A 25,363-nucleotide genomic window follows, 5' to 3' on the forward strand; every position below is an offset into this window, starting at 1 on the left:
GGGTGCTGGGAGATGGGTTGTGTGGAGCCAGCAGCTGAAAATAAGAGTGTATAAGTTGGATCCTAAAAAAGAAAGCAGTGCGGCTGGGCTGCGGAAGGACCAGCCGTGTTGAGGCTGATTATCATGCACACACAGCCACAAGCATTGTCACCCATCGGATCTGTAGGCCTGAAAATAGCCACCAGCAAGTGAAACCCAAGCCAGGGCTCAGCCGCCACAGTGGCATCGCACTAGTCGCAGTGCCCATTGCCTCCTGCATTCCCCCAGGCACAGGGCAGCCATCAAGGCCTCAAGAGCCCACTGGTGCAACACCAGCCTGAGGATGCCAGCAGACAGAGGGACAGCTGGTCCCCAGGCTTGTGGCATCCCCAAGCACCTGTGGCCACAGCAGCCAGCAAATTAAATGCTGCCAAAGCCTCTTCAAGATAAATAGGTGTTTACAGAGCATGATTTTCCAGGAGACCATCACAAACCCTCATTGTGAGCTTCTAGAGCTGCTGCACAACTAAGTGTAATCATGGTAGCACTGGTGCAGGCTGAGTCGTGTCCCTTTACCCCACAGAAGGGCTGTGATGCCCCAGTGGATTGCAACCGGGGTGTGTTTCCCCTGCAGGTGGAGGAGAGAGCCCAGGAGGGAAGCCCAGCCATCCTCAGTCCTGGCTGCATGGAGGGAAACGTGGGCAGAAGCACTTGCTTTCACACTCACAGAAGAAACGGTTGCTGGTCCCTCCCCAGCACCCCAGTATTCCCAGAAAGCAAATCCACATGGGCAGCATGTGCTGACAGGTCCAGCTGAGCTTGGGATGGTGCCCTCGCCCTGCCCATCACCATGGGACCGGGGGCAGCACCTGGCTGAGCGCTCTCTGCAGGGGCTGCTGGCTGAGGAGGAAGGGAGAGGCTGAAGGCTCACCCACGGTGCCTGGTACCAGCCACATTGCTGGGCTGTTTCCCACCACTAGCTAGAAATAGGGACACGGAGCCAGTGGGTACCATGGCTGACCCTGGGGGCACAGGGTCTTCTTCATGCGCTGTGGAGACCCATGGCGATGCCTGGCACCTCAATGCACCCAAAAAATGTCAGCCCACACACTGGTGGGACAACTGCTTGCCTGGCCACGGCTCTCACCGTGCCGGCTGCCCAAATGCCACCCGGGAGAGCGCAGCCCTTCACTAACCCCCGAGCTGTGGGTTGATTTTCCAAGGGGACCTTCAGCACCACAGTCCCATCGCCACACCTCACAACACACCCAACAGAAAGGGGGTGCCCTGACCCCCCTCCCCACCCCAGGGTTTGGTACACAGGCACAGAAAGCCACCCTGTCCCAACAAAACAAGGAATAAATAAATAGCTGCAAGACACGGGAAAGCCTGCAGCCAGTTTTTCTACCTGGTACTGCCGAGGGCACAGCTCAGCTCTTTAACCCTTGGAGGAGGTTGCAGGTGCGAAGTTTAAGGCAAAAAGCTGGGAACTGGAAATCACTCCTCTTTCCCAGGGCTGCCGGGAGGAAAGGGTCCTGTGCTGGGAGCCAAGCAGGAACTCACGTAATGTCCCCAGCACAGGGCAAGGCAGCCGGGGGTCAGGTTTCTGTCCAAGAGGACAACATAAAAATAGAGGTGAGGAAAGAGAATCTGCTGAGTAATGGGACAGCAGGACCACAGGGACCTTGGCCAAGGCAGCCCCTTCCCTGGCAGGTAGGCAGAGGAAGATGGAGATGACCCACCCCCCCAAGAAAAGCACAAGGAAGAAACTAAGCAACTCCCTTATAATACCCTGGCTAGCATTAATCCCACTGATCAGCTGGGTCTTTCTGCAAAGCAGGATCAGCTCTGCTCTGGCTCAGAGCAACAATCCTGTTAAAGGGTGGGTGGCCATAACAGAAGTGGCTAATTAGTCATTGCATCACCAGCCACCTGCCCAGGGCTCCCCACAGCCCCCACGATGCTCTCCAGGATATCCAAGGTGGAGCAGGCCTGGACTGTCCCCATGCCTCCTGCTCCAGGGACAGCTATTCAAGCCCTGATGGAGGGCTGGAGCTGTGCTTTACTCCCCATGCATCACGCAGACAGGATCCCCCCAGTCCCTGTTGGGGTGGCTGTGGGGGGCTCAGCCCAACCTTGGTCCCCCTGGAAGGGACCAGCCCTGTGCTTCAGCTGCAAGGGCTCATTGAGGCTCCTGAGAAAGCCCAGACAAGCCAGGGGAGGAACCATAAATTACAGTGGCTGAACAATACCCCATTGTCAGGCACTGCCACCACCCCAGCCCGTGCTGGGGCTGTGCCCGTCCTGGGGAGGACCAGCACCAGCAGGATGCTCCGGGTCTGGGTCAGCGATGCCAGACCCTTGCTAGCCCTGTTCTGGCTCTGGCTGCAGCATGAATGTTGCATTAATCCACAGGATTAATTAAATTAAATTTATTTCCTGCTCAGCAACCCCTGTGCAACCCTGGCCCCCGCCAAGACCCCCTGGTGCTGGGTTGGGACGGCTGGCAGCGCTGGCTGGGAGCCATCGCTGGTTCTCACCCTCCAGGCTGAGGGCTCGGCTCCCTGCCACCCTTTTTTTCCTCCCATTTCAGCTGATGCAGAATGGAAAGGGGAACCCAGACCTGTTGGCAGCAGACACGGTACCTGCAGCTGTCTCTGCGGTGACAGCACAGTCCCCGCGGCGAGCAGAGGCTTGTGGCTGGCGTCTAGGTCTAACAGCTGGGTGCACCACCTTGGTGCCCATGTATCTGATCTTTTAAGTTCAGGTCAATAAAAGGCTTCAGAGTACATTTAGTTTGGGGGACAGTCAAGGAAGGCAAGTGTGTATAATAAGCCCCTGTGTGTCTGGAGGGGGAGTGGGTCACCCAAGTAGGACCTGGATGCATGGGGCCATTTCTGAAGCCACCCCCCAGTAAAAATGCAGGTGCCCTCTGCTCTTCTCCATCAACATAGCTGACCTCAAAAGCGTTACTACCCAAAGCAAACAGCCCCATTTGATGATGGTACCTGCTCACACCAGGCCAGGCTGGCTGCACCCACGTTCTGCCAATGCCACTGGCACCCAGCACCCAAATGGGAGCAATGCCCACCCCGAGCCCTGACCTGCGGTCCCACAGCATTGCCATGGGTTCACCCCAGAGCAGTGGCAGGAAGGCTAGAGCCAGCATCCTGAGGGTTTAGCTCCTCTTTCACTCTCTGCATTTATTCCTCACCTGTGAAATATTAATGGCTCGTGATTCATCAACAGCAAGAAGGCGATTAGACACATGTGCGTATTCATGTGGCTCTCCGATACACACACACGTGCGTGTATATATGCAGATATGTTTTCAGAGACACCTCTAATCCACCACTGCCATTGTTAAGGCTGTTTTGGGGATATATTGCACATTTATCCCCGTCCTGGTGCTGGCATCTCATTAGCTACAAGCTAGAAGCGAGCTCAGCATCCCTGCGCTGGGCTCAGCAGGGGCTCAGCACTGCTGCCGGCATTTCAATTAGCAGCTCCATCACTGGAGCACTGGAGCCACCAGGGCCCTGGCTGCCCAGTTACACACCAGTGCCAACCAGTTATATTCCAGACTGATGGGAGCTCTCCAGATTTACACCAGGGGAACCATCAGCAGGATTTAACCCCCTGTTTATACCATATATGCAAGAGATGGTGACACCTTGATGCAGCCAGTACCCCATTTAACCTGCAAGGGAGCCAGGGGGGTGACAAAGACCCTGGCAGGGAGAGGGCATTAAGTAGTGGCTCTTTATACCCAAATCCCGTTTCTCTCTTGTCTGGGAGATCCATGTCCCATCACAGCAGCCCCCTTCCATCCTTCCCAGGAAAATCCCCCTGGCTGACCCTCCCACAGCTCCCCTCCCGGGATGTGTCTGGTCTAATTGGTTACTGGCTCCTGCAGGCTTTGAAAGATGAAAAGCCCTCAACAGGAGAAGTGTTGAGTATTCATGGTTTATTAATGGTGAGCCATCATTATTTTACCTTTCAAGCACTCAGGCGATAGTGAGGAGGGAAGGAGAGGGGGAAAGCGACATGAACCCTCTGTGATTTTCTTCTCCATCTCCTACCATCGGGTACCGCCTGCATCAGCCCCACAAGCAAGCACTGCTGCTGCTTTCTGACGGGCTGTTTTGCAGATTTATGGTAGCCCCCCAGTAAAACAGCATGGGAGAAGCAAACAAATAAAGCAGCAGATGCGAAGAGCCTCCAGCGCTTCATCACCAGGCTCAGCTGTCCCTGTGGGGGTCCAGCTGGGGAGGAGCACTGCCCTGGCATGCACCCCACCCCAGCCCCAGCCCCTCTGCAAGCAGAGCCACGTGGAGATTTATCTGCTGCCTGCCCCATAATTTGCCCAACTCCCACGTTTTCGGCTGCTGCGGCTCCCTGTGGCTCCCATCCAAACGTTCGCTGTGAATTATTGTCCCCAAAGGGCTGGGCTGCGAGCTGACACGGTGGGAGAGAGGAAAAGGGGGGTTCGGCAGTGCTGTGTTTCCCCCTGAGCATTGCTGGACCAGAGCTTGGCACCGAGATGCTCCCAGGGGTCTGATGGAGGACAGTGGTCCAGATCCAGCCACGGAAAAATACTCCCACCCCACCACTGGGATGCGGTGCCACTGTGGAGCAAGGAGAGGGCAGGGAGCAGCTGGCGGCGCAGAGCAGCACAGGGGTGCAATGGTTTTCAAAGGTTTGTGTTTGTTTTTTTTTTATTGGCATAAATAATTCATACACTGTCACCTCACCAAACACTGCACGAGAAACCACAGGAACAAATGGCTATCCATTTCTGCAGGTCACAGAGATTCGCACTCAATCAGACAGCTGAAATTATAAATACTTTCTTCAAGTGTAGAAAACGTTATAAATGTTACTGTACAAATTTACATCAGGGAGATCCATCGTGCCTTTCTCAGCAATTTTTTGTTGTTGTTGGTTTGTGGGGTGATATATTTTTTGCACCAGAATCAACTGTTCTTTTCCAGTGATGAGAGTTTTGCAACAACGACAACAAAATATATATATATATATTTATGTATATATTTATAAAAAGAAAAGGGAAAGAGGAAAAGGGAAATGAAAGTCAGCTCATTCTGCAACGGTCAGAACTAACACAGAGAAAACAAAGCAGGCCATTGAGTTCAGTTTGAAACTGTACAGGATTTAGAGCTCATTATATATGTATATATCTATATACATACATATAGAGATATGTATATATATTTATATATACCTTATGTACAAGAAAATGTAACAGCATACTTTACAGGGACCAGAAACTAAAGAAGGCTTTTGCAGGTGACCGAGCTTCTCGAAGAATCATTATTAAAAAAAATTAATATAATTAAAATTAAATAAATTAAAATAAATAAATGGTGAAGAAAGGGGGAAGGAAAGCAAAGGTGCTCAGCAGAGTGCCACCCTGGCAGGGTTGACCTGGGGCTCCCCATGGCACTTGGGGTTGCAGGCAGCACCTCATGGCACCTCCAACATAGACCCCTTCTTCTTAGCATGGACCAATCCATAGGCACCAACCCTTCCATAGCATCTAGCAAAGGCTGAGGAGCAACTCCACCTCAAAGATACTCATTTCTGCCTACCATCTGTCTTAAATCTTAATCATCTTGGCTCCTGCCATGTCAAGTATCGGATAAAAGCCATCGGGGACGGACTCTGAGCTCATCATCCCCAGGAACTGCCTGGTCATGGCTCAGCGAGGATTTGGGTAGTTTGGGGGGGTGGATAGAAGAAGCAGCAGGGCTGGGGGGATATAACTTAGCAGCCAAAGGAGGACATAGCACTTTGGGGTCATGCAGCACCACCACTTCCACCACTGGCAGTGGCTTCGCTACCCAGCGCCAAACGCAGCATTTCCCATGAGCGCTGAAACGCTGGGAAAGAAACCTTGGACAGCAGCAAAGTCAGGGACTGGGGAGCTCAGAGAAGAGCCTCAGAGGGTGACTGAAAAGATGAAGCAGCTGAGAGCAGGAGGACTGGGTCAGGAGAGCATCGCTGGGGCTGCTCCGCTGCAGGAGCCCAGGGATGTACCACAGGGCTGGGGATGGTTCCCTGCATCTCAAGCTGCTGCTCAGAACACCACCGTGCTAAAGCAGGCTCCGCTCTCACCCAGCGCATCTGGAAATAACCCCTGTCTCTCCTCTAGCTCATGCAGCTAAACTGAGCCACCGGATGGACCTTCTCGCTCCTTCGGATCTCCTATTAGAGGGCATTGTGGAGAGCTTCTCCTACATTCTCTCCCTGCTGAAGGGCTGGATATTTTTAAACTGGGGAAAAAAAAAAAAAAACTCACAAAGCCAGAGTCAAAAAACAAAGAACAGCAACAACAAAAAAAGTAAGATTTGTTGGTTTGGGTTTTTTTTTAATAATTAAGACTTTCAAAAATAAGAAAGCATGATGCAAATAACACGGCTGCATAAACAACGGTCGCTGCACTGAATGGAAGCGAAGGAGCTGCTCTTCTGAGCTAATTTATGATAAATACAGGGCAGCTATTTTTCCACCAATACTACTGTGTGACAGCTCTGCTCATGGCCTGGCTGAGATGTTACGATGAGGGAAGCAGGGAGAAAGAGGAAAGAGATGAGAGAAGAGTTGGCAAGGTTTGTTGGCTACAGGAGCACTTAGCTCCCTTCAAATGCCCAAAATCCAGGGGAGAAATGCTTGGCTGAGGCTGCTGCAGAGGGCCCTGTGCTCCTGGTAAGGACCTAATGCCATGGGGCAACCAAACCAACATGCTCATCAGTTCACTTGTTTCCTTGAGTCTTGGCCAATAAAATAGAGCAGGTGTCTGCCAACGGCTGGGGAGACCCCATGGGGGGATTATGTCAAGGTGAGACCTTCTAGGCAAGCAGGGGGCTTGGGGCACAGAGAATAAACCCACAGAAAGTCTTTCAAGATGGACGTTGTATCTTCCACCATAAATCCACAAGTCTATCAGGCTACAGCATTTTGCCACCCCCAGTGCTGAGTATCACCTCCTTCATCCTTCCAACACGTTTTACTTGCTACTGCTCGCCTAGGAAGTTCACACCTACACAGAAACTAAAACCACCGAGCGAGAAGGACACCACCTTTCTACAGCAATGACTCTCTCTGAACGTGGTTTGGGGACCGGTGAGTTCACAGTGAGACGCCCCTGTGCCCCTCCAGCAGCAGAGACCACTGGTGATGGGGCTGTGCTCCCCCCAACAGACCCCAGGACCACGACAGGTGAAGGCATTGGTGAAAACTCAGGGAGACTCTGAGGCTTAGTGCAACATTTATGGCACACGTGCTCACGCACAGAGGATGGAGAGGGTATGAGACAGCAGGGAAGGGTTGGGATGGGGAGGATGGGCAGCAGAGGACATCACTGCTGCAGCCCAGGGTGGGATGAAGAAGATGGGGGGGTTGTTCACGAGGGAAGAAGTGGAATGTGGAGGAGGCAGAAGGTGAACAGCCATGGAACATCCTTCATCATCACTGGGATGAGGTGATGCTCAGCCACCTACACTGAGCTCTGCAGCATGAGGCCATGGGGACCACAAACTGGCCCTGCTGCCTGGTGCGGGGGGCAATTAGCACAAACGAGGGCTCACCCTGCTCTCTCTTGCTCATCCCACTTGGCCTCAGCATCAAAGGCAGAAGCAGGTGATCCTGCCTCATCCCAACTTCATGCAAAACATCTGAGAGTGAGATGCAACTACATGGCACAGCAAATGTCCTGAAAGCATCAGCAGAAGACTCATCCAGACCGACCCTCTGCCAGCATGCTTGGAGGCTGGATTCACCGCCCTTGCTCCTGCCCACCTCAGATTTTTATACATATGCACTTGTGCAAATTTTAAGACATAAAAGCACCTTCATACACGCCCCCATGATTAAAGTAACATCTCTTGCTAGCTGCAATTACGTTTCTAATCTTCATTTACTTATGTTAAAGAGGTTCAAATGCTGGCAAGGGGGAGTTAGAGGAGCAGCAAACAAACCAGGGCTGGTTAGTTTGCAGAGCCTCATCATGTCTCCAAATTAAGCTAACTTAGACTACAATTGAATTATTCAGGATGGTTCCTGTCAAGCAATTATGCTCAATAAGGGCCTGAAAACGCAATTTGCTATCATCCCTCGCTTGACAGCTCATCTAATGGGCTCGAGGGCCCATCCGAGATGATGGGGAGAGGGAAATACCGGCACACGGTATTCAGATGGCAACACCAGCTCCCAGATGCTGCCCAAAGAGCATCTCTTCGGGGAGGTCCGGGGTTTGGCTGATGGAAGATGAATATGCAGGGGAAAACAGTCCTGGGCATGGCTGTTTGTTCAGCCAAGATGTCCATGGCTCCCTGCGTGGGGCTGGGGAGGGAGATGCTCTGTACAACCAGAGCTTGTCCACATCCCCGGCTCCGGCAACGAGCCTGAGGAAGGCAACGGGAGAGGGGAAGGACCCCAGTCCCAGCTGCTCCGCTCTGCCCGGCCCCAGAGCACCCCCAAACCCAGGGCTTTGGCAGTGCCTTCAGGAATGAAGATCGAAGCCAAAAGCAAAGCAGCAGTGGGGAGAGCGAGAAGGAAAGGATCGCTGATTAGATATGTGCTGGGGCAAACAGCTAAATTAACAGGAATGTGGAGAAGCAACCTGCTGAGAGGGAGACCTGGAGGGCAGAAATGTAAGTGGGCATGGCCAGGAGGTAAAGAAGCCACTTGTGAAAGGTCACGGCTGCCCATGAAGGGGTTGCAGAGGCGAGGGGGAGCAGGACTCCTCCAGCTCCGGCTCTGCAGATGCATTTTCCCACAGGGGGTAGCTAATAGCAGCGGCACTCCCTGGCCCCCGCAGGCTCCAGCGCTAAACTCATGAATCAGCAACATTTCCCCCTTTTTTCATTTAAAAAATAAATAAATAGATAAAGGAAATTAAATAAACTCATTGAGAACCAAGAAGCAACCCCTCCCCATCCGAGCGTCATGAGCATTGACCATGCTGGTTGGGATCAGAGGAGCCCTGGGGGTTAAATTGAAGCCATCTGCCTCATGGGTTCCCCCTGCTCGGAGGGGAATCGGCCCCAGACCTGACTCCATGTGCACGGGGAGCTGCCCGCCGTCCCCATCCCACCGCAGCCGGGCGTCCCTGGCGCTCTGCCACCAGCTTGGCTCCTCCAGCCCTTGCAGAGAGGATGAAACGCTGCGGGGGAAGAGGCTCATTCCCATTCCGCTGTTGGCCCGTGGCACCCGCTGCTCCTCTGTAGCACAGGGTGGGAAGCGGAGAGGAAGAGGAGAACCGCAGGGGGAGGAAGGCACCATCCCTTAACTCCTCCCGTCACAGCCTGGAAGGGACACAACACAGCAGAGTCAGCACTGGGCACTTTGTCCCAGGGCACCACGGGTTTTTGCGGGGCAGGTGGTTGCAAAAAAGCCTCCCCAAGTGGGTTTGCCACAGAGCTGCCCCGGAATACAGTGGCACTATGGGAAGCAGTGCACTTCTGCACCTCCCCGCCAGCCCAGCCTGGGTTTTGCTGGTGCAGGCAAGTCTCAGATTTAGTATCATCTAGAGGGGAAAAGGCTTGTTGGGTACCACACACCTCAGCCCCATCCCCGTGCATCCAGGCTCTCCCAGCAGCAGGAACCCCGAGTGCAGGTATGGCAGAGCCCCCGGGTACCGCAGCCGGCTCATCCCTGTGCACAGCTGGGATCTGTGGGTGAGCCAGGACCCCACGGGGAAGCCAGGACCTAACATGGGAACAGTGGCCAGAGCAGAGTCCCTCAGGAAGGAGGCAGCTCAGACGGAAAGCGAGAGCTGAGCTGAAGAATCCTCCCTCCCCTCGCACTTAGCAAAAGATGGGGCCGGTAATTAAGAGGAAGCTGCCGGCCAGCCACAGCCTAGGGCAGGCAGAGCATGGCTCTGACTGCAAAAACCTTCCCAAACCCAACCAAGCAATTATACAGCCACCTGCTTTGGGGTTCGTCAACCTTCAGCTTTCCTTGCCTGGCTGCAGAAGCCACCCTGGTGCCTGCTCGGAGCACGGACTGGTAATTAACTTCCCTCCTGATTATTGGCTTATGTTCCAGGTGATTTGGGGGCCATCTGACCGCTGGCTTTGTGCTGGTCCCAGGAGCCCCTCATCAGCCCTGAGCACACGGGGATGGGAGGTGGCACAAGGGACACTCCAGCGGCTTTCGCTGTGCCCGTAACCTTGGGGCCGCCCACACTTGTCACACAGATAAGGAAGCAAGGAGGTTTGTTATCAGATACAGCAGAAGAAATCTGCATCTCCAACCCTCAGTGAGGTCCAAAAAAGATGCTTGAAGTAGTCAAAATTGCCCTCACTTCTCTCCCTTAGCTCACCTCTGCCGCCCTCCCTCCCTGCCCATTTCCAGCCTCCACAGTCTGGGCATGCACACCAGGAGAAGGAAAAATCCCCCCATGAATGCAACCCCTGCATGGATTAGGCTTTTGATCCTATTTGTCATAATACGATGAATTCAAGGGAAGAAAATGAGTCTCTAAGTGATACTTCTGGGTTTTGCCTGCTGTTACCAACAGGCCAGATCCTGAAACCTGACTGGGGACCCATTTATGCTGTGTTTGCTGAAGCAGAGAGATGTGACTAAGCCAAAGCAATGAAACGGAGCAGGACTTGGCCACGAGCTGTCTGTGGGAGAAGAGACGATGTTCTTTTCCCAGCGCTGGAAGCTGCGATGGCTGCCACAGGCTGCAGGTCTGGGGAGGGACCCCAGGCAGGATATCCCCCCACCAGTTAAATCTGGGCAAAAGAAGGAAAAACCACCTTCCCAGGAGGGAAACCACTTTGAGAGGGGTGCAGAAGCTGGCACTGGAGCCCTGGCCGATGTCCCCAAAGCAGATATCCCTGAAACAGATGTCCTGGCCCCAGCCTGCCCCTGGACCTACCCTGCTTCCTCCTCCCAGCGATGCTGGAGCACTTCGCTAAGCTCCTCCTGATCGTCTCCAACTACTTTCCCAGGCTTTTTCAGCCCAATAAGAACAGCCAGCACTGCAGTGACAGCTGGCATGGGCACAGCACTCTATGACCACCCTTTCTACCCATGCTTGCCCCCCCCCCCCACGGCACCTATATACACACAGCTTGTCCCCATGCCCCCCGCCAATGCTACCCAGTCAGCTGTGACAGTGGCGTGCTGAGGGGTGCAGGCAGAGCTTCCAGCCACCACAGGGAAAACCAGGCAAGGGCAGGGACTTACTCTGCTGACTTCCAGAAGTGCCCAGGATGGGAAAGGCGACGGTTGCGCTTTGGCAGTTTCTCCAGCATGTCCATGAGCTTGGTGAAGGTGGGTCTCTCCTCTTGCTCATAGGCCCAGCAGAAGAGGAGGATGTCCTGCAGCCACACAGGACAAGTGCGTGAGCAGAGCCAGTCCCTCTCCCACCATGATCTCCGCACCTAATGTCCTCCCAGCAAGGACCCCACCTCCATCACTGCATCCTTCTGAAGTGCCAGGGCAGAGGGAATGTGTCCACCCCCGTAAGGACCGTATCTCCATCACCGCATCCCTGCAAAGGGCTGGCATGGAAGGAACAGGCAAACTGTTCTTGTGCCACCAGCAGCTAGACTGAGTCCCACTGGCTGGAGAGGAAGGAACCCCTCGCTTTTTTGCTGGCAGATCCTGGGCAGCACAGAGAGTTTTTCAAAGGGACCCCCCCCCCAGGGCATGCACCAGTGGGGCACGTTCCCCCTCCATGCACACACACACATACACGCGGGGCTCCAGCACCTGCTCCACACCACCTACCGAGATCTCCTTGCCCATCCCGATCTGGCTGAGGTTGGGCTTCATCCCTCTTCCCACCTGCCAGATTATTGCCTCCGCTGGCTGTGTCTTGAAGGGCCATTCCCGCGCATGCAGCTCATACCAGATCGTGCTGTTGGGAGACAGCAGGGATTAGAGTTGGGAGGAGCTGGGAGGCATCGCACAGGGGTACGGCTGCTCATTGCACCCACACCCACTGCCTCTCCCTGCTCTAAAAATCATCCACATCCAGGAGGTGCTTCATCCCAGATATGACACCAGAGATGCTCAGCCCTCATTACAGAGACATCACCTCTCCCATTTTCCAGAGGAAGTAACTGAGGCTGTCAATTTGATTGACAGCCTGCTGCAGCCCCTGATTTACACCAGGGGAGAATATGGCCCATGGGCAGGAGGACAGAAGCTGATGGATGCACAGGCAGAGGCATGTGCAGAATAATGGGCAGAGCTGCCAGCCAGCCTGTTACATCAAGTGGGAATCTCCCACTAGGATGCAATAGCACCTTGCCCCGCTGCCCGCCGAGTAGCTTAATAGATGATGCGGGGGGTAAATACATGGTCCAGCCGCCGGGCTGGCATTTCTAACTCTGCCACCTGCTCCAGCTGCTTGGGGCAGCAAGCACCAGGGAAGAATGAACCTGAAAATTCACTTTTGCTCTGACTTTTTCCTTTTTCTTTTGGAAAAAGCACTCCAAACCACAAAAAGCCATCCAAGCCATGGCATGAACCATCCCTGGCACCCTCACCGGGTGATGGCACATGAGAACCCCCAGCCATCTGCCACTGCACTGCTCTGATCACTAAGCCAAGCCCTCCTTTCCATGAGGACTTCCAAATCCAAGGGAATATCCCAAAACAACGGTATCTCTGGCTGAGCTGGCAGGCATCCCCGTGGTCCTCCACCCCCGCTACCACCTGGGACTTTTCCACCCTTGTTTTCCAGCACTCGGAGGCTGGATAAGCCCCTACTCCCACAGTGCTGGCCCTGATTTCCAAGGCAAATTCCCTGGACTTACTTTTCCCTTCAAGGGATGCCATCACAGCCAGTTAAAGCAGCAAGAAACAGAGTTAAAACAGCATCTGGGTGGAAAAATCTGGGGGAGGGAGTCTGATAAATGAAAGAACACTCTTGGATGGGGGGCTCCCTGATTTTTGAAAAATATGCATACAGTTTGACTATCGATCTCAAAAAATGTGAATAATGTGAGATGCCCATTGGTGCTGTAGGCACAGAGGAACGGGGAGGCTGGAGAGAGACAGGTCCTGGTGGCACAGGACAAGATGTTCAGGCATCAGCCAGGATTTTTAAAGTGCCTGAATGCATCCGATGCAGTTAAATTCAGATTTCTAGTTGGGAGTTTGAGGCTTAAGTTTTCACCTTCATGTGATGCATCCCAAATATCTGGACTGTGTTTCCTGGGGTACAGATGGTGCTATGGAGAGTGATCTGCTGCTCCATCTCCCTTTGCAGAAGACCACACATCTAACATTAATTGTTGCCACAATCTTGCAGACTTTGTCGAGCGCGTGCCGTCAGCCTCAGCACCCTGCTCTGCGCCGCCTTCACCCACGCTCTAATTTAAAATTTCTGTCTTCTTTAAAAGATCTTTTCCTCTCGCTGTTGCTGATCCCCAAATCCCTAGAGGGAAATGGCGATGGCAATAACCCTCCGGATCAGCTGTGAGCCTCCCGGGCTCAGCGGAGGGCAGCAGAAACAAGAAAGACAAAAAATGTGGGAAAATCTTTTAATCTTTTAAGGAAACTCATGCTTTACATAAGGGCAGAGCTCGCACTCAAAGAAAGGAGGAAAAACTAAGTCTAAGTAACTGACTCTCACTTAGTTCGATATGATCCCTTAATTACTTCTTTATTTTTGTGCTAAAGATATACCTCAGGGAGGGAGGAAAAAAAAAGCCAGACCCTTTCAGCTGTAATTACTGTGGTTTTGATGGAAATATCGCCTCCCATAACAGCCCCATGCACACTAATCCCCGCAGCCTTTAAGGTATCCACAAGAAAATTAATCCTCTGGGTAAAGCCCCCAGCCCTATGTCCACCTCGAGAAAGGTTTTACCAGGGCAATTGGGCTCCTGCCGTAAGGGAGGCTTGCTTTCAGATAAGCGGCAGGAGTGATGAGCCAGTTCGCTGAAGGAGACTCATCAGTTCTCCTCTTCTTGACCTTTAGGCATCTCATCTCCCCAGCAGCCCCAGCTCACAGCAGCAGCTACTGCTGCCAACCCCTCTGCAGCTGGCTGGTGGAGAGAATCAGGGTGTCTGGGGGCTCCCCAGCCTGTGTCCCCAACCTTCTGCATCCCTAGCTGACATCCCAGTGGTACCCACCCCAAGAGGATGCAGGGGAGACATCACACCAGGCTGGCGTCCCCATGATGCTCCAGATCCCATTGCCCAGAGCCACCCTGCTCCATAGCCACAACAGGGGATTTGGTGTTTTGGGAGGGAGTTAACACAAAATTTCTCAAACAGAAAGGTGCTCTGCGCCCAGCGATGGGGATTCCCACATGAAGCATCCCCTTGGTGTTGCAGCAAGCAAACCGTGTCCCCTTCCCCTCCCGGCTGCACATAGCAGCTCACAGCTGGCACAACTGTGCCGGTTCACTGCAGCCTGCCCACCTGCCCTGCCGCAGGGACTCACCCCAGCGCAAAGACATCCGAGTGCTTGGAGAAGGGCAGCTTGTCCTCCTCTGTGTCCGGCGAGAGCTGGCGGATGATCTCGGGGGCAAGGTGGCACAACCAGCCGTTCTGGATGCGCAGCTTGTTCTCCCGTCTGCCGAAACACGGAGCCAAAGCCATGGGTACCACAGGAGGAACATCACCACCGTGCCACCAGCGAGTAGCCCCCCAGCTCTCCCACCCTCTCCCCAGGGCATTTATGCCTGGTTTTCCCCACAGCATCCTTGCAATGTCAGGTTTTAACCCTGTTCTGAGAAATGCCAGCATGGTGGCTTCACACTCGTCCCTGCCAGGTGGCAGGGCTCAGTTTGGGCACAGGGTGGGCAAGGGGCAGCTTCAGCTCTGCTAGGCTGCTAATGGGGATGCAGGGTCTGCCAGGGCCCTCACTGTGACCAAAACTCTTTTAAAAGAGCAGGGACAACAGGTTACCTGGGGCAAATCCCGCCAGCACTGACATCTCGTCTGGCCCCGCTGTAGTTTGAGCAAAAGGTTGGACTGGTGACCTCTAATGGCCTAGAAATCAGTGTCTTCAGGTGTTTGGTCCCCAAACAGCCCCTCCAGCCCACCTTCATGTCCAGACCTCCAATGTCATCACCCACGGGCGCAGCCTGGCTTCGTTACCATCACCAGCCTCTCTCAGCTAATCTCAGCCATCTGTCTTCTACCTCCTCAAGGCCCCCCTGCTCGGTACAAATACATTAGGCTCCTTTGGCCAACAGCTGAGGATGACATTGGTTGCTTCTTCATCCTTTATATCCTCCAGCAGGCACCTAGGGTGCCCAACTGGCTTAAAAAGGGTGCCCAGGTAGGGAAATGGGCAGGGACCACTGGTGGTGGTAGCACATTAAGCAGCTCAATCATGTGTCTGAGACCAAATTTGGGAGCACAATTTTGCAGGAGGTAACAAAAACTGTCACATGCCCCATTGGAATAGAGAAGGAAGTGCCCACTGACTTGTCCCAAGGAATTTCTCCCTGTTTTTGCTTGATGCCCTCCCAAATATGGTGATGCTCAGGAGTAAGGGATAGCAGGGGGGTCATCTCTCCTCCTGAACTTCAGCCTGGGGCCAAAATCCCAGAGCCCATGTCCCAGGGGACACTACCCAGGCATGGGCATGTCCATCCACCCCCGAGGCAGGATGACAAACTCCCACCACAAATGCTGACTGCTTGGCTGGCTTTCCCCCACCATGGCTGTGTGCACATAATGTGCACAATCCCAAGGTGACACAGTCCAGATTCTCCCAGGCACAAAGCCACCCCTGTGCCCAGCATCACCCCTGGGTCTGGCAGTGACCAAAAGAGTAACCCCCTCCCCTAGGGAAGGACACTGCTGGTCCAGGGAATCACTGATTAAGCCTCCATGCCCCCTCTAGGGTCTCCATGGCCCCTCTTCATCCTGCTGCTCTGGAGCTGTCACCGCAATCAGCAGCTCCAGCAAGGCACAGACCCTCCGGCCCCAGGAGCCACAGGCAAGAGCACTTTGGCACAGGGGGGAGGCTTTCAGCTCCCCAGCCAGCTCCCGCCACCATCCTCCAGCCCTGTGCAGCTCTTAATTACAAGCCGTCGTTAAGCACCAGAGCAATTAGAAAAGATGTGGAGAAGCTCACTAGTCCTTCCCTGTGTCTATGTTCTCTGCCTCTGGGCAGGCAGTGGGGAGCGGGATGCAGTGGGCAGCACTCGGATGTGTTCCACCACCCAGGATTGCACGTAGGGCTTTCTATTCTTGTTCACTCAAGTCATCCAGTGCTGTGATCTCCCATGAGCAGCATTCAGGCTCACCTCGGGATGCTCCAGGGACCAGATCTGGCTCCACAGCTGTGGTACAAGCCCAGCCTCAGCCCTTTGCAAAGCTCACGTATGCCCAAGCACGCAGCTACAGGCTTACAAGCTTCCAGCAACGAAGGCTGAGCTTTAATGCACTCCCAAACGTGGCTCAATTACAGCAAAATGGTTTCATGACAAAAATTTGCCTGACTTCATAACCAACCTGGCTAATTCCACTAGCAGAAAGCAGCACAACCAGCCAAGCATCTTCTAAACCCACTGAAGGACAAGCCAGCCCCAAGGCAAAAGCAAGGGCAGAAAAGCTCTTCAGATGACTCAAGACACACCTCATGCTCCTCCTAATTACAGAGCAGCCCTATCAAGCCCAACAACGTTTAAATAAAGGAAAAATAAATCTGATTTCACCAGGATAAGACACTGGATTAGGAAGTCTCTGCAGAAAGTATTTTAGTTGCAATATCTGTCTTGTTTTTCAGCAGCACAAGCGTGTCACAGCATGGATGGACGCTACAAAGTCCTTGTGGTGGATGCTTTCATGAACTGAAGGTGAGCCTGGTCTAGGAGGACAAGGAAGATTTTTAAGCCATTTCTTTTTTTAACCCTAGTGAAAACAGGCCAGTTTATAGTTCTCATTCACATCTGAAGTAACATCACTGTCCTTAGCTCAGCCTGCAAAAATTTGCTCCCTTCTCCATACATGCTTGTCCATGCAAGCCTCTGAGGACCCAAACCTGTTCTTTATTATTCTTCTTTATCTGGGAGAAACCAGAACCGGCAAAAAAACACCCTGAAAAGGGAAATCAGACCTGCAGACACTTGCTGCTTCAAAATTCATCGTGACTGATGAGTGTGGATCCCCAAAAGCCACCTTCACCAGCAGAAGACGTGTGCCACCAGTAGTCCAGGGCAGCCACGCTGAAAGCTTCTTGGGACAGAAATTTCCCCATATTTCTACCAAAACACTGCTCGTTTCTGTCCAGTCTTACATTTCTGACCATCCTTCCTCTCCTGAGTAATCTCCTGGACTTTACCCACCATGTGCCATCCCGATCTTGTGCAGAGATGGCCACGCATTGGTCCATCCCATTGGATGCCCCATCTCCGCAGGGTCTTGGCTTTCAATTTTATCTCCAGAGCATCTCTGACCTTCTAGCAAAGGCCCCTGGCAAACTTTGGCCCTTTTGCCCAAATCCTTTTATTACTGCTGGAATGAGCTGCAGCTTCATCCTGGCAGGACCTAAGCCCCAAACCCCCTGCCCAGCTGCTACACCAGAGCCAAGATCCACTTCTCCACTGCAGGGAGAGCAGCAGCACTGCTGGATTTCTTGGGCTTCCTAAGCTTTTGGCCAAGTTTGTGCTAAAAGCAGATGATATTTATACAGGCAGAATGGAAAGGCTGGCTCCCCATCTCACCATGAGAGGCATGGGATGGAGAAGTGGCTGTTGCCTTTTCCTCTAACCATTTGACCTCATCACATGGGAACTAGACCAAAAAAAATATATAATTTCCAAGGTGCACTTGATCTCCTGATCACCTTCACCATAAAGTGATGACTTGCCACAACAACCTCTCCAGTGACAAACCCCACCATGTGGGGTGATGGAGACCGAAAGGACCAGAAGGCAGGTAACATGCTGCTGGAGGAAACCTGCCTCAGCTGCTGGTGCCGATAATGCCGCGCTTGACCTGTGCTGTTTCTAACACAAAGGGTTCAGTGAAAAATCACTCTCCCACTGGGAAAAGTCAGCAATGCTCTTTTTTTTTTTTTAGTTTTAGCAAGAAAGGAGAATATAACCTTTGTTCTTTTTTCCCCTCTGCTGTTTTCTTTTCCCCCCCATCTTTGTTTTCCTTCCTTTCCACTGCTGCTGAGACAATTTGCCCTACCATGTCTACAGCTCGAAAACCTCCCAAAGCACCGGGGGAAAAAAACCCAAAAAAACATTTAATAAGGAACATTTACCAAATGGGCTTGATTCTAAGTCCAAAGAGACCAAAAATGTCATAATGCTGTAAATGTCCCAAGCCTGGCTCTCATTTTCTCTGCGTCTTGCTCCATGCCCTGGCTCAGTGCAGATACCACGGCCAGATGTCTGCAGCACCTGAAAGGTCACTGGAGCGGCCAGGGGACAGCCCCAGGGATGGCACCGTGTGACCCGGGCTGCCGCTCTGGCTGCACCGCTTGTCAGCCCAGAGGCAGGAGGTGAAGCAGATGCTGGGGGATTATAACGATAGTGTTAGGGAAAGGCCAAGGAACAAACTGGCTTTGCTGGCCCTGGTGAAACAGAGCCCAAGGAGCATCTCCTGCACAGCTGCAGGGTGGTTTGGCCATGGAAATGATGCATCCTGTGGGAAGAGGTTGGGTCCAAGAAACCATGCCTGGGGCCAGGTCCTGCCTCTCTGAACCAAACTGCTAGAGACTCACATGCAGCATCATGCTCCTTCTTACCAATCAAAAGCAACTCTGCCATTAAACACTAGGTTTAAGAAATAAATGAAACAAAATAAAATTGAAACAAGCTGCAACTTCTGCACCCAAGGAGTAGAGCAGTTTGTTTTCAGCGCTCAGTGCTGAGCCCAGACCCACCTTGCTGCAGAAAACACAGCTCTGCTCTTGCCATCCCTCTGGGGCTTTGCACCGCAAACCCAATGATGGTGTTGAGTGTGGAGCTGCATTTCAAGGGAGCACCACTGGTGGGGCAGAGGGGTTTCTGCAGGAGCTACAAATCTTGCTCTTCCCAAAGCAGGCCTCCTCAAAAGCAAAATCCCAGGAGGTGAGATGGTGAAGTCCCAGGGGCAGCCCCAGGACACTCAAAGGCACCTTGTCCCCATGTCTACCGAGGCTGCAGACCCAGACAGGCACTTGCAGAGGAGGTTTTTGCGCTACTTCTCCATGTTCCCAGCTCAAATGGGAGCTCTAGGGCATGAGGAAGAATGCCAGTATTTCCACCATGCTGTGTCCTACCTGCCTGCTTGGAGAACTCCCGAGATACTGAAGAGGCCAAAGTCTGTGATCACCACCTTCCCGTTGTCATAGAAAACGTTTTTTGACTTGAGGTCCTTGTGAAGGATCCCCTTGGCGTGCAGGTAGCCCATTCCCTAGGATGGAAGAGAGAGAAAAATGCCTCAAAACTGAAAAAGCAACACAAACAGATGGGATAACACCCAAGCAGGGGCAGCCCCACCATTGCCAAGACGGGGAGAGCCCAGCCATGACCATCCCTGTACCATCACAGTACATCCATGCCACTGAGCTCCAGCTGGGCCACAGCTGGAGGCTGCACATCCCCCAATGTTCCTACAGACAGGGCAGGTGTCCGGGGGGTGTCCTTGGCTTGGGACAGGCAATGGGTGGTGCTCACAGAGGGCGAGGGGGTCATGGTGTGGGCATCTCTGCCACGATAGCTCCCACTCATCTTCCTGATTAATTGGTTATGCAAGGAAAATTAGCGGCAAACCAAACTGGCAGTCACTCTCCTGAAATCCTCTGCGGAGAAATTGATGATGATGATGATGTTTTCGCCTTTGTTCACTTTGGGGCTGGGAGCAGAGGGGTAATAAGTCAAAGCTCTCCATCACACACCCTGGCTGAGCCATTAGTGCCTCCTATGTGCACACCGACACCATTAGCCTGGGAACCAGCGCCTCGCAGGAGTCCTGCCTTAATTCTTTTCCCCTAAGTAAAGCTACTTGGTGGTTAATTAAAATTATTGCTAATGATGCAAAAAAAGGCCATGGGTGGGAAATCCAAACTCCTCTGCACCAGGCTTGTTTAGCATCGGCAAATCAAACAGGCTGTTGACAGCTCCATGCAGCGGACATTCAGCTCAACGGGATAACGGGAGTGGGGAGGGCGATAAAAGCCATTTATCCCAACTTCAGCAGGGCTTTCGATGCTGTCCCACTTCTCATTCTCATAAGCAGACTAAGGGAAACTTGCTCAAGAGGAAGCTACTGAAGGAAAAAAGCCAAATGGGCCAGCAAACTGTTGCTTAAGAGCAAATATCAGTTGTCTATCGCTGGCATGGGGGGATTTACTAACTGGATTTCCACAGGGGTCCATCCTAGGTCTGATCTTTTCACGTCCCGTCATTAACCACGCAGGCAGTGGAACATGAATATATTTGTAATTTGCAGCCAACGTGGAGATGGGAGTCACAATCCAAAATCAGAAACGATTGGGAAAAATTGGGAAAGCAACCTGAAAAAAACCCCAAATCCTCAAATGCAAATGCGCAGGATATGGGGGGAAAAAGGTCTCACCAGTGGCAGAGACTTGCAGGGCTCTGCTCCAGCAGCCGGAAAGCCTGGGGGCAGCCAGGGACAACGTGCTGCTGGGGACAGCAAACACCCCAACCCAGCAAGATACAGTGGTTCACCCGCACCCCTCAGCGGTCAAATCCTGAAGAGCCTCTGCTAAGAGAAGCTGGAGGAAGGAAAGTACTTGGGGCTGCGGCTGGTCCTAAGATGCCACAGCTGCAGCTGCATGCCAGGACCATTCCAGTCACTGGGATTAATTAGGGGTCTCTGGATCCCAGCACATGAAATAATAATGAGGTTTAAAAATCTGCTTTAAAATGTCACTGTCACCTTCATAAAGTGCCAGGGTTATGCAAGAAACAGCATTTCAATGCTGCGAGCCTGTTCCTCCTGCAAGGTGCAGTGCAGGGCCCTGAGCATCCATGGGACAGGATGAGACCCGGTGCCATGGGGATGCTTTGCAGCCCCCTCCCATCGGCCAGGGCTGACAGGAGCTCAGAGCAGGCAGCAGGGCCTTTGCACCCTTTGCACACAGCATGGATGGGAATGCATCTCCCATGCAATCCTCACACGCAGCCAAGCCTTTGCTGGAGGTATTTCTCAAGGAATTCTCAGCAAACCCAAATCCCTCATCTCACTCCATAGGGTATCACGCAGATCCCACTGCAAATTCCAGCTCTGCCACCTTCACCCCCGGGATGATCTGTGAGAAAACACTCTTGGTCCAGTAACGCCTTAATTTGCTCGGCTGCCCGGCGTGTGCGAAAAGCCAGCTCCCTCTGCCGGCTTCGCTTCTTAAATAAATTAAATTTCGCCTCCGAGGATCACGGCATAACGAGAGCCCTTGCATCCGCTAATCCAATAATCTTAACGGCTCTCCTATCGCATAAGGGGACTCAAAGGATAAAGTCAAACAACTGCCGCGACCGGGTAGCTGAGCCAAAGCCCCTGCTGTGGTCCCGTCTCCAGCTCCTCCGGGCAATGCAGCCCCCAGCCCAACCAAAGCAAGATGTCGGGGTTTTCCTTCGCTTCTCCACACCAGCCACCTCCAAGTCCACCAAAACGTCCTTCATGTCTGCTGATGGTTGACATGGAGGGGTGGGAAGGCAGAGAAACTGCTTCTCCTGGTGCACAGCAGTGATGGGCCATGTGTCTGGGGCACAGCAGCTGCGACAGGGTATGATGGAACCTCTCCAGCAAGCCGGAGCTGCTGTTTTAAAACCCCTTGGGTGCACAGGGAGAGCCTGGGCTCAGCACCCATGCTGCACAGCTTTGCCTTTGCACCTCTGTGAACTCCTACAGGGACCTGGGCCAGCCCCAAAGTCCCTCTGCCCTTTGGTGGGCTGCAGCAGGAGCACCCAGCCCCGTGCTCGCCGGGAGGAGAGGAGATGCAGGGGGGCTGCAGCGAGCTCTGCGTGCAGTCCTGCTGATTTGCTTCAGCACCTCATGGGTGACATTCTTCACCGTGTTGCTTTCATCTCACAGACCCAGCCACGCTTCCCCAGTGCCGGCAATGCCTCGCAACACCACACTTTGAAGTTTCCAACTTCTCCCTATATGCACGTGCAGGGGACAGGGGTCTCTCAGCCCAGTCCTCCAAACCCCAACCCATAGGCAGCGATGCAACCCGCCTGGAGAAAGGGGCTGAACCCAGCCATTACCTCCTGCTGTGAACATCTGGGACACGAGAACCCTGAGCATAACTGCAGTGGCAGTCAGGGGAAAACATATGAGGCAACCCAGTGCGATGCCTCAGAGTTTGCTCAGTGGGAAAAATCCATCTTTAAAAGTGGAAAACACAGACTGAAACTAGAAATCAGCAAAGAAGCCCTCAGCACGGATTCAGGCCATAGTTTGCTGCTCCAAGACGCCCCTTGCAACACTGGCTCAGCAAAGAGGGTAAGCCTGTGCTCAACTGTCAGCTCCTGCCCAGAGCCCAGAGGCTTCAGGGGAATTTAAGGAATTTACTTTAAAACAGCATGCACTTTGCTAAATCTGGGTGTAAGTAAATGCAAACCAGACAATCTAATAAGAGACAGCATAAGCGCAGGCAGGGGAATGGCACCGCTCAGGGTATATTGCAGAACACGTTCTTATTTATAACATGGATTTGAATATTTAAGGGGGTTTAAGATCTGCCAAAAAAACTACTGGCTTTTTTTCCCCTTCCAATAGAAATATGTTCAACATAAGCTCAGCCCCAGATGATTTGCTATGGCTGTTTACCAGAGGTGCTAGCTGACCTCGAGCAGACACAGGGCCACTGTCGCATCTCCCATGGTAGGACACGTGCCAAATCTTTTTGGTATCATTTAGTGTTAAATATGTTTGGAATCACAGTACAACCCTACTCTAGCAGACGGCTCAGCACCACTTAGGAAAACAAGCCGTTGCAGACACTCGATGGGAAGCTTTGATGGCTCAGGACCCAACTTCCCAGCCACTTGACCCTGCCACGTGAGGATCCTCCTCAGCATCTATTCATACGGTCGCATCTGAAGTGTCGAAGATGCACTTTGAGTCATCTCTGTGAAAGGAAAAGGTTTTTTAGCTCTGAAAACTGCACGTGTGCTCTGCCTTGTGGCGTGCACAGCCTCCTGCCACAAGCACCACGGCACTGACTCCTCCATGCACCCTGGCTGCAGGGATGCTTGCACCAGAGATGTGAAAACCTCAAATCAACAGCAGATTGTTTTTTTCTTTTTTTCCAAGTGAAGAGGAATACCCAGCCAGCAATTCACTCATGGCAGCAAAGCTGGACTTAAACATCTGCGCTTCAAAGGGGGAAGAGGAGCTGTGGCCAGGACGAGCTCCAAGTTCATCACTGCACAGGGAGCCTCTGGGAAGCCTTGGTGGCACCCCAGTTCAGCTCAAAGTGGGTGAGGGAGGTTTAAGAGACCTGGATTTTAAAGTCAAGAGGTGCTATCCTGCCCAGCCTCCTTGGCTTCTTCCCTCCCGCTCCCTGGAGCAGCCTGGCTGAGCTCTGGGCTGGATGTGGACCCCACTGGTGACAAGCTGCCCCCACACCACACCGTACCTTCACAATTTCTTGTGCTATCTGCCTTGTCTTGTTGACATCCAGGACGATTTTGGCATCTCTCACCACTGAGTAGAGAGTCCGTCCTTTACACAGGCTGAAAGAACAGGAAAAGGGAGAAGATGAAAACATGGATTATAAACCCCGGCCAAGAAACATCCCCAAATTATAAAGGCAGCGGCTGTGGCAGGGAACTATAAATAACTGCAAGAGCTTTGGCTACATCTCAAGGCAGGCTGAAGATTCAGCAGGGAAACTGGGGGCTCTCCCCAGTTCGGCACTGGGGTGGAGCTCGCGCTGCTCCCAGTAACCTGGGCTAGTTCCCGGCTCTTCCCACATCCCAGCCATGAGCAAAACACCTGGCCCTCTTGCTTCAGACTTTTTGTGCAAAACTGGCCGCGGCTCCCCGCCTCTTCCCTTGAAGGATACAATACTCACAGATGTAATATGAGTCAAAAGAGGAAAGACAGGGAGAAAAAAAGAACAAAAAACAACAAAACCCCAATGCACTGTACAATGTCCTCCAATTTTCCTTCTCGTACCAATTACAGTAAAATCTATTTACAGAGCCTTAATTACCAAAGGCAGCTGGAAGGGGGGGGAGGGTCTAAACCAATTAAAAATATATTGACATTTGAATATCATAATGGAGTACGTGGGTGGATGCTGCCTCGACTCCCGCCCACAGAAAAGGGCTTTTTTGCTTTTCTGTATCCACCCACGCTCATTACAGGCAACTTTAGAAAGATGAGACTGGATACCTGTGCCTGGGAAATAAAGCACCCGACACACATCTCGTTAAAGAGGTTTCGGCGACTGCAGACATTAATTTGATCCTGTTCTAGTTAACAAATAAAAAGTTACAGGTTTTAATTCCCCTGCTCTCCCTCCGCTGCATCCTCATTCGGCTCCATCCACTGCTTTCCCCCTTGCCCATCTCCAGCCCTGGGGATGCCAGCACAGATGGCTCTGCATTTGTTCCCTGGGAGGTCAGGAGGTTTGCCCCATTTGGATGCAAACAACCAGCCCAAGCTGTGCCTCATTCTGAAGGGCTGAGGAGCATCACATTGAGCCACCCTGGGTTTGCCTGGGTACCACATTGTTCAGATGGAGAGAGGGGATGGTTTGGACCCCTGGTATGGACAAGGGGAGGAGGCACACCAAGGGCAGCGATGTTCAGCACAGCCCTACAGAGCGGTGAGCAGCCTCACCCCACAGCAACTTCTCCTGGGTTGCAAATCTGGATAAATTGGGAATGCATCATTCTGGTAAAGCCCCACTTTTATTTTTTATCCGGAGGCTAGCTCACGGCAGTACGATGAGGCAAAACCCCCCGGAGACTTCGCCATGTTTTCCCTGGGGACATTGAAAATGGCACCAGCAACCTCCCCGAACCACAGCGCTGCTGCCATCCCCCCCTCACTGCCGCATGGCCAAAGCCATCACTGGGATGCAGATAACGTTCCCACGAGCAGTTAGTCCCCAAGAGCAGGGATGTTAGAGGCTTGCCTCCAGCAAGCTGGGGAAAGCTGGATGGTGTTCATTGGGATTAAACCTTGCTTGCTTCTTCAGAAGCTCAGGGGTACAAAGGACTCTCCTGCTCCTAAACCAAAAGCTCCACATCCCTCCATGGGCAGAGCGCACCATTTTCAGGTCAAGCAGCAAAGCTGGAACAGGACCAGTCCCATATCTCACAGGTTTTGGAAAGACAACAGCACCCTTCAAAGTACTTTGTCAGGGGTTGTGATGGAAATAACCTGGCTGAATGCAAGGGAGCTGTGGTAGGGATTTTAGGGCATCTTTGTACCCATGCAGCTGCCTCCTCAG

General features: G+C 52.7%; 1 protein-coding gene across 2 annotated transcripts in view; it reads right to left on the minus strand.

Moving 5' to 3' along the window:
• Positions 1 to 4,489: 4,489 nt before the first annotated feature.
• KSR2 (kinase suppressor of ras 2) overlaps positions 4,490 to 25,363 on the minus strand; it is an 87,372-nt gene continuing 66,498 nt past the window's right edge. The window contains exons 16-21 of one of the 2 annotated variants that reach the window (XM_055724680.1): positions 23,537 to 23,633; positions 19,205 to 19,338; positions 14,417 to 14,548; positions 11,746 to 11,875; positions 11,200 to 11,333; positions 4,490 to 9,305 (exon numbers count right to left, since the gene is read on the minus strand). In XM_055724680.1, coding sequence (XP_055580655.1) covers positions 9,299 to 9,305; positions 11,200 to 11,333; positions 11,746 to 11,875; positions 14,417 to 14,548; positions 19,205 to 19,338; positions 23,537 to 23,633 — 634 coding nt within the window. In that variant the 3' untranslated portion in view covers positions 4,490 to 9,298. Of the gene's footprint in view, positions 9,306 to 11,195; positions 11,334 to 11,745; positions 11,876 to 14,416; positions 14,549 to 19,204; positions 19,339 to 23,536; positions 23,634 to 25,363 lie in introns of those variants that run through there. The other variant, XM_055724687.1, reaches the window with a different exon arrangement.

This window comes from Falco cherrug, chromosome 1 (assembly GCF_023634085.1).
Source record: "Falco cherrug isolate bFalChe1 chromosome 1, bFalChe1.pri, whole genome shotgun sequence".
NCBI classification, from domain to species: domain Eukaryota; kingdom Metazoa; phylum Chordata; class Aves; order Falconiformes; family Falconidae; genus Falco; species Falco cherrug.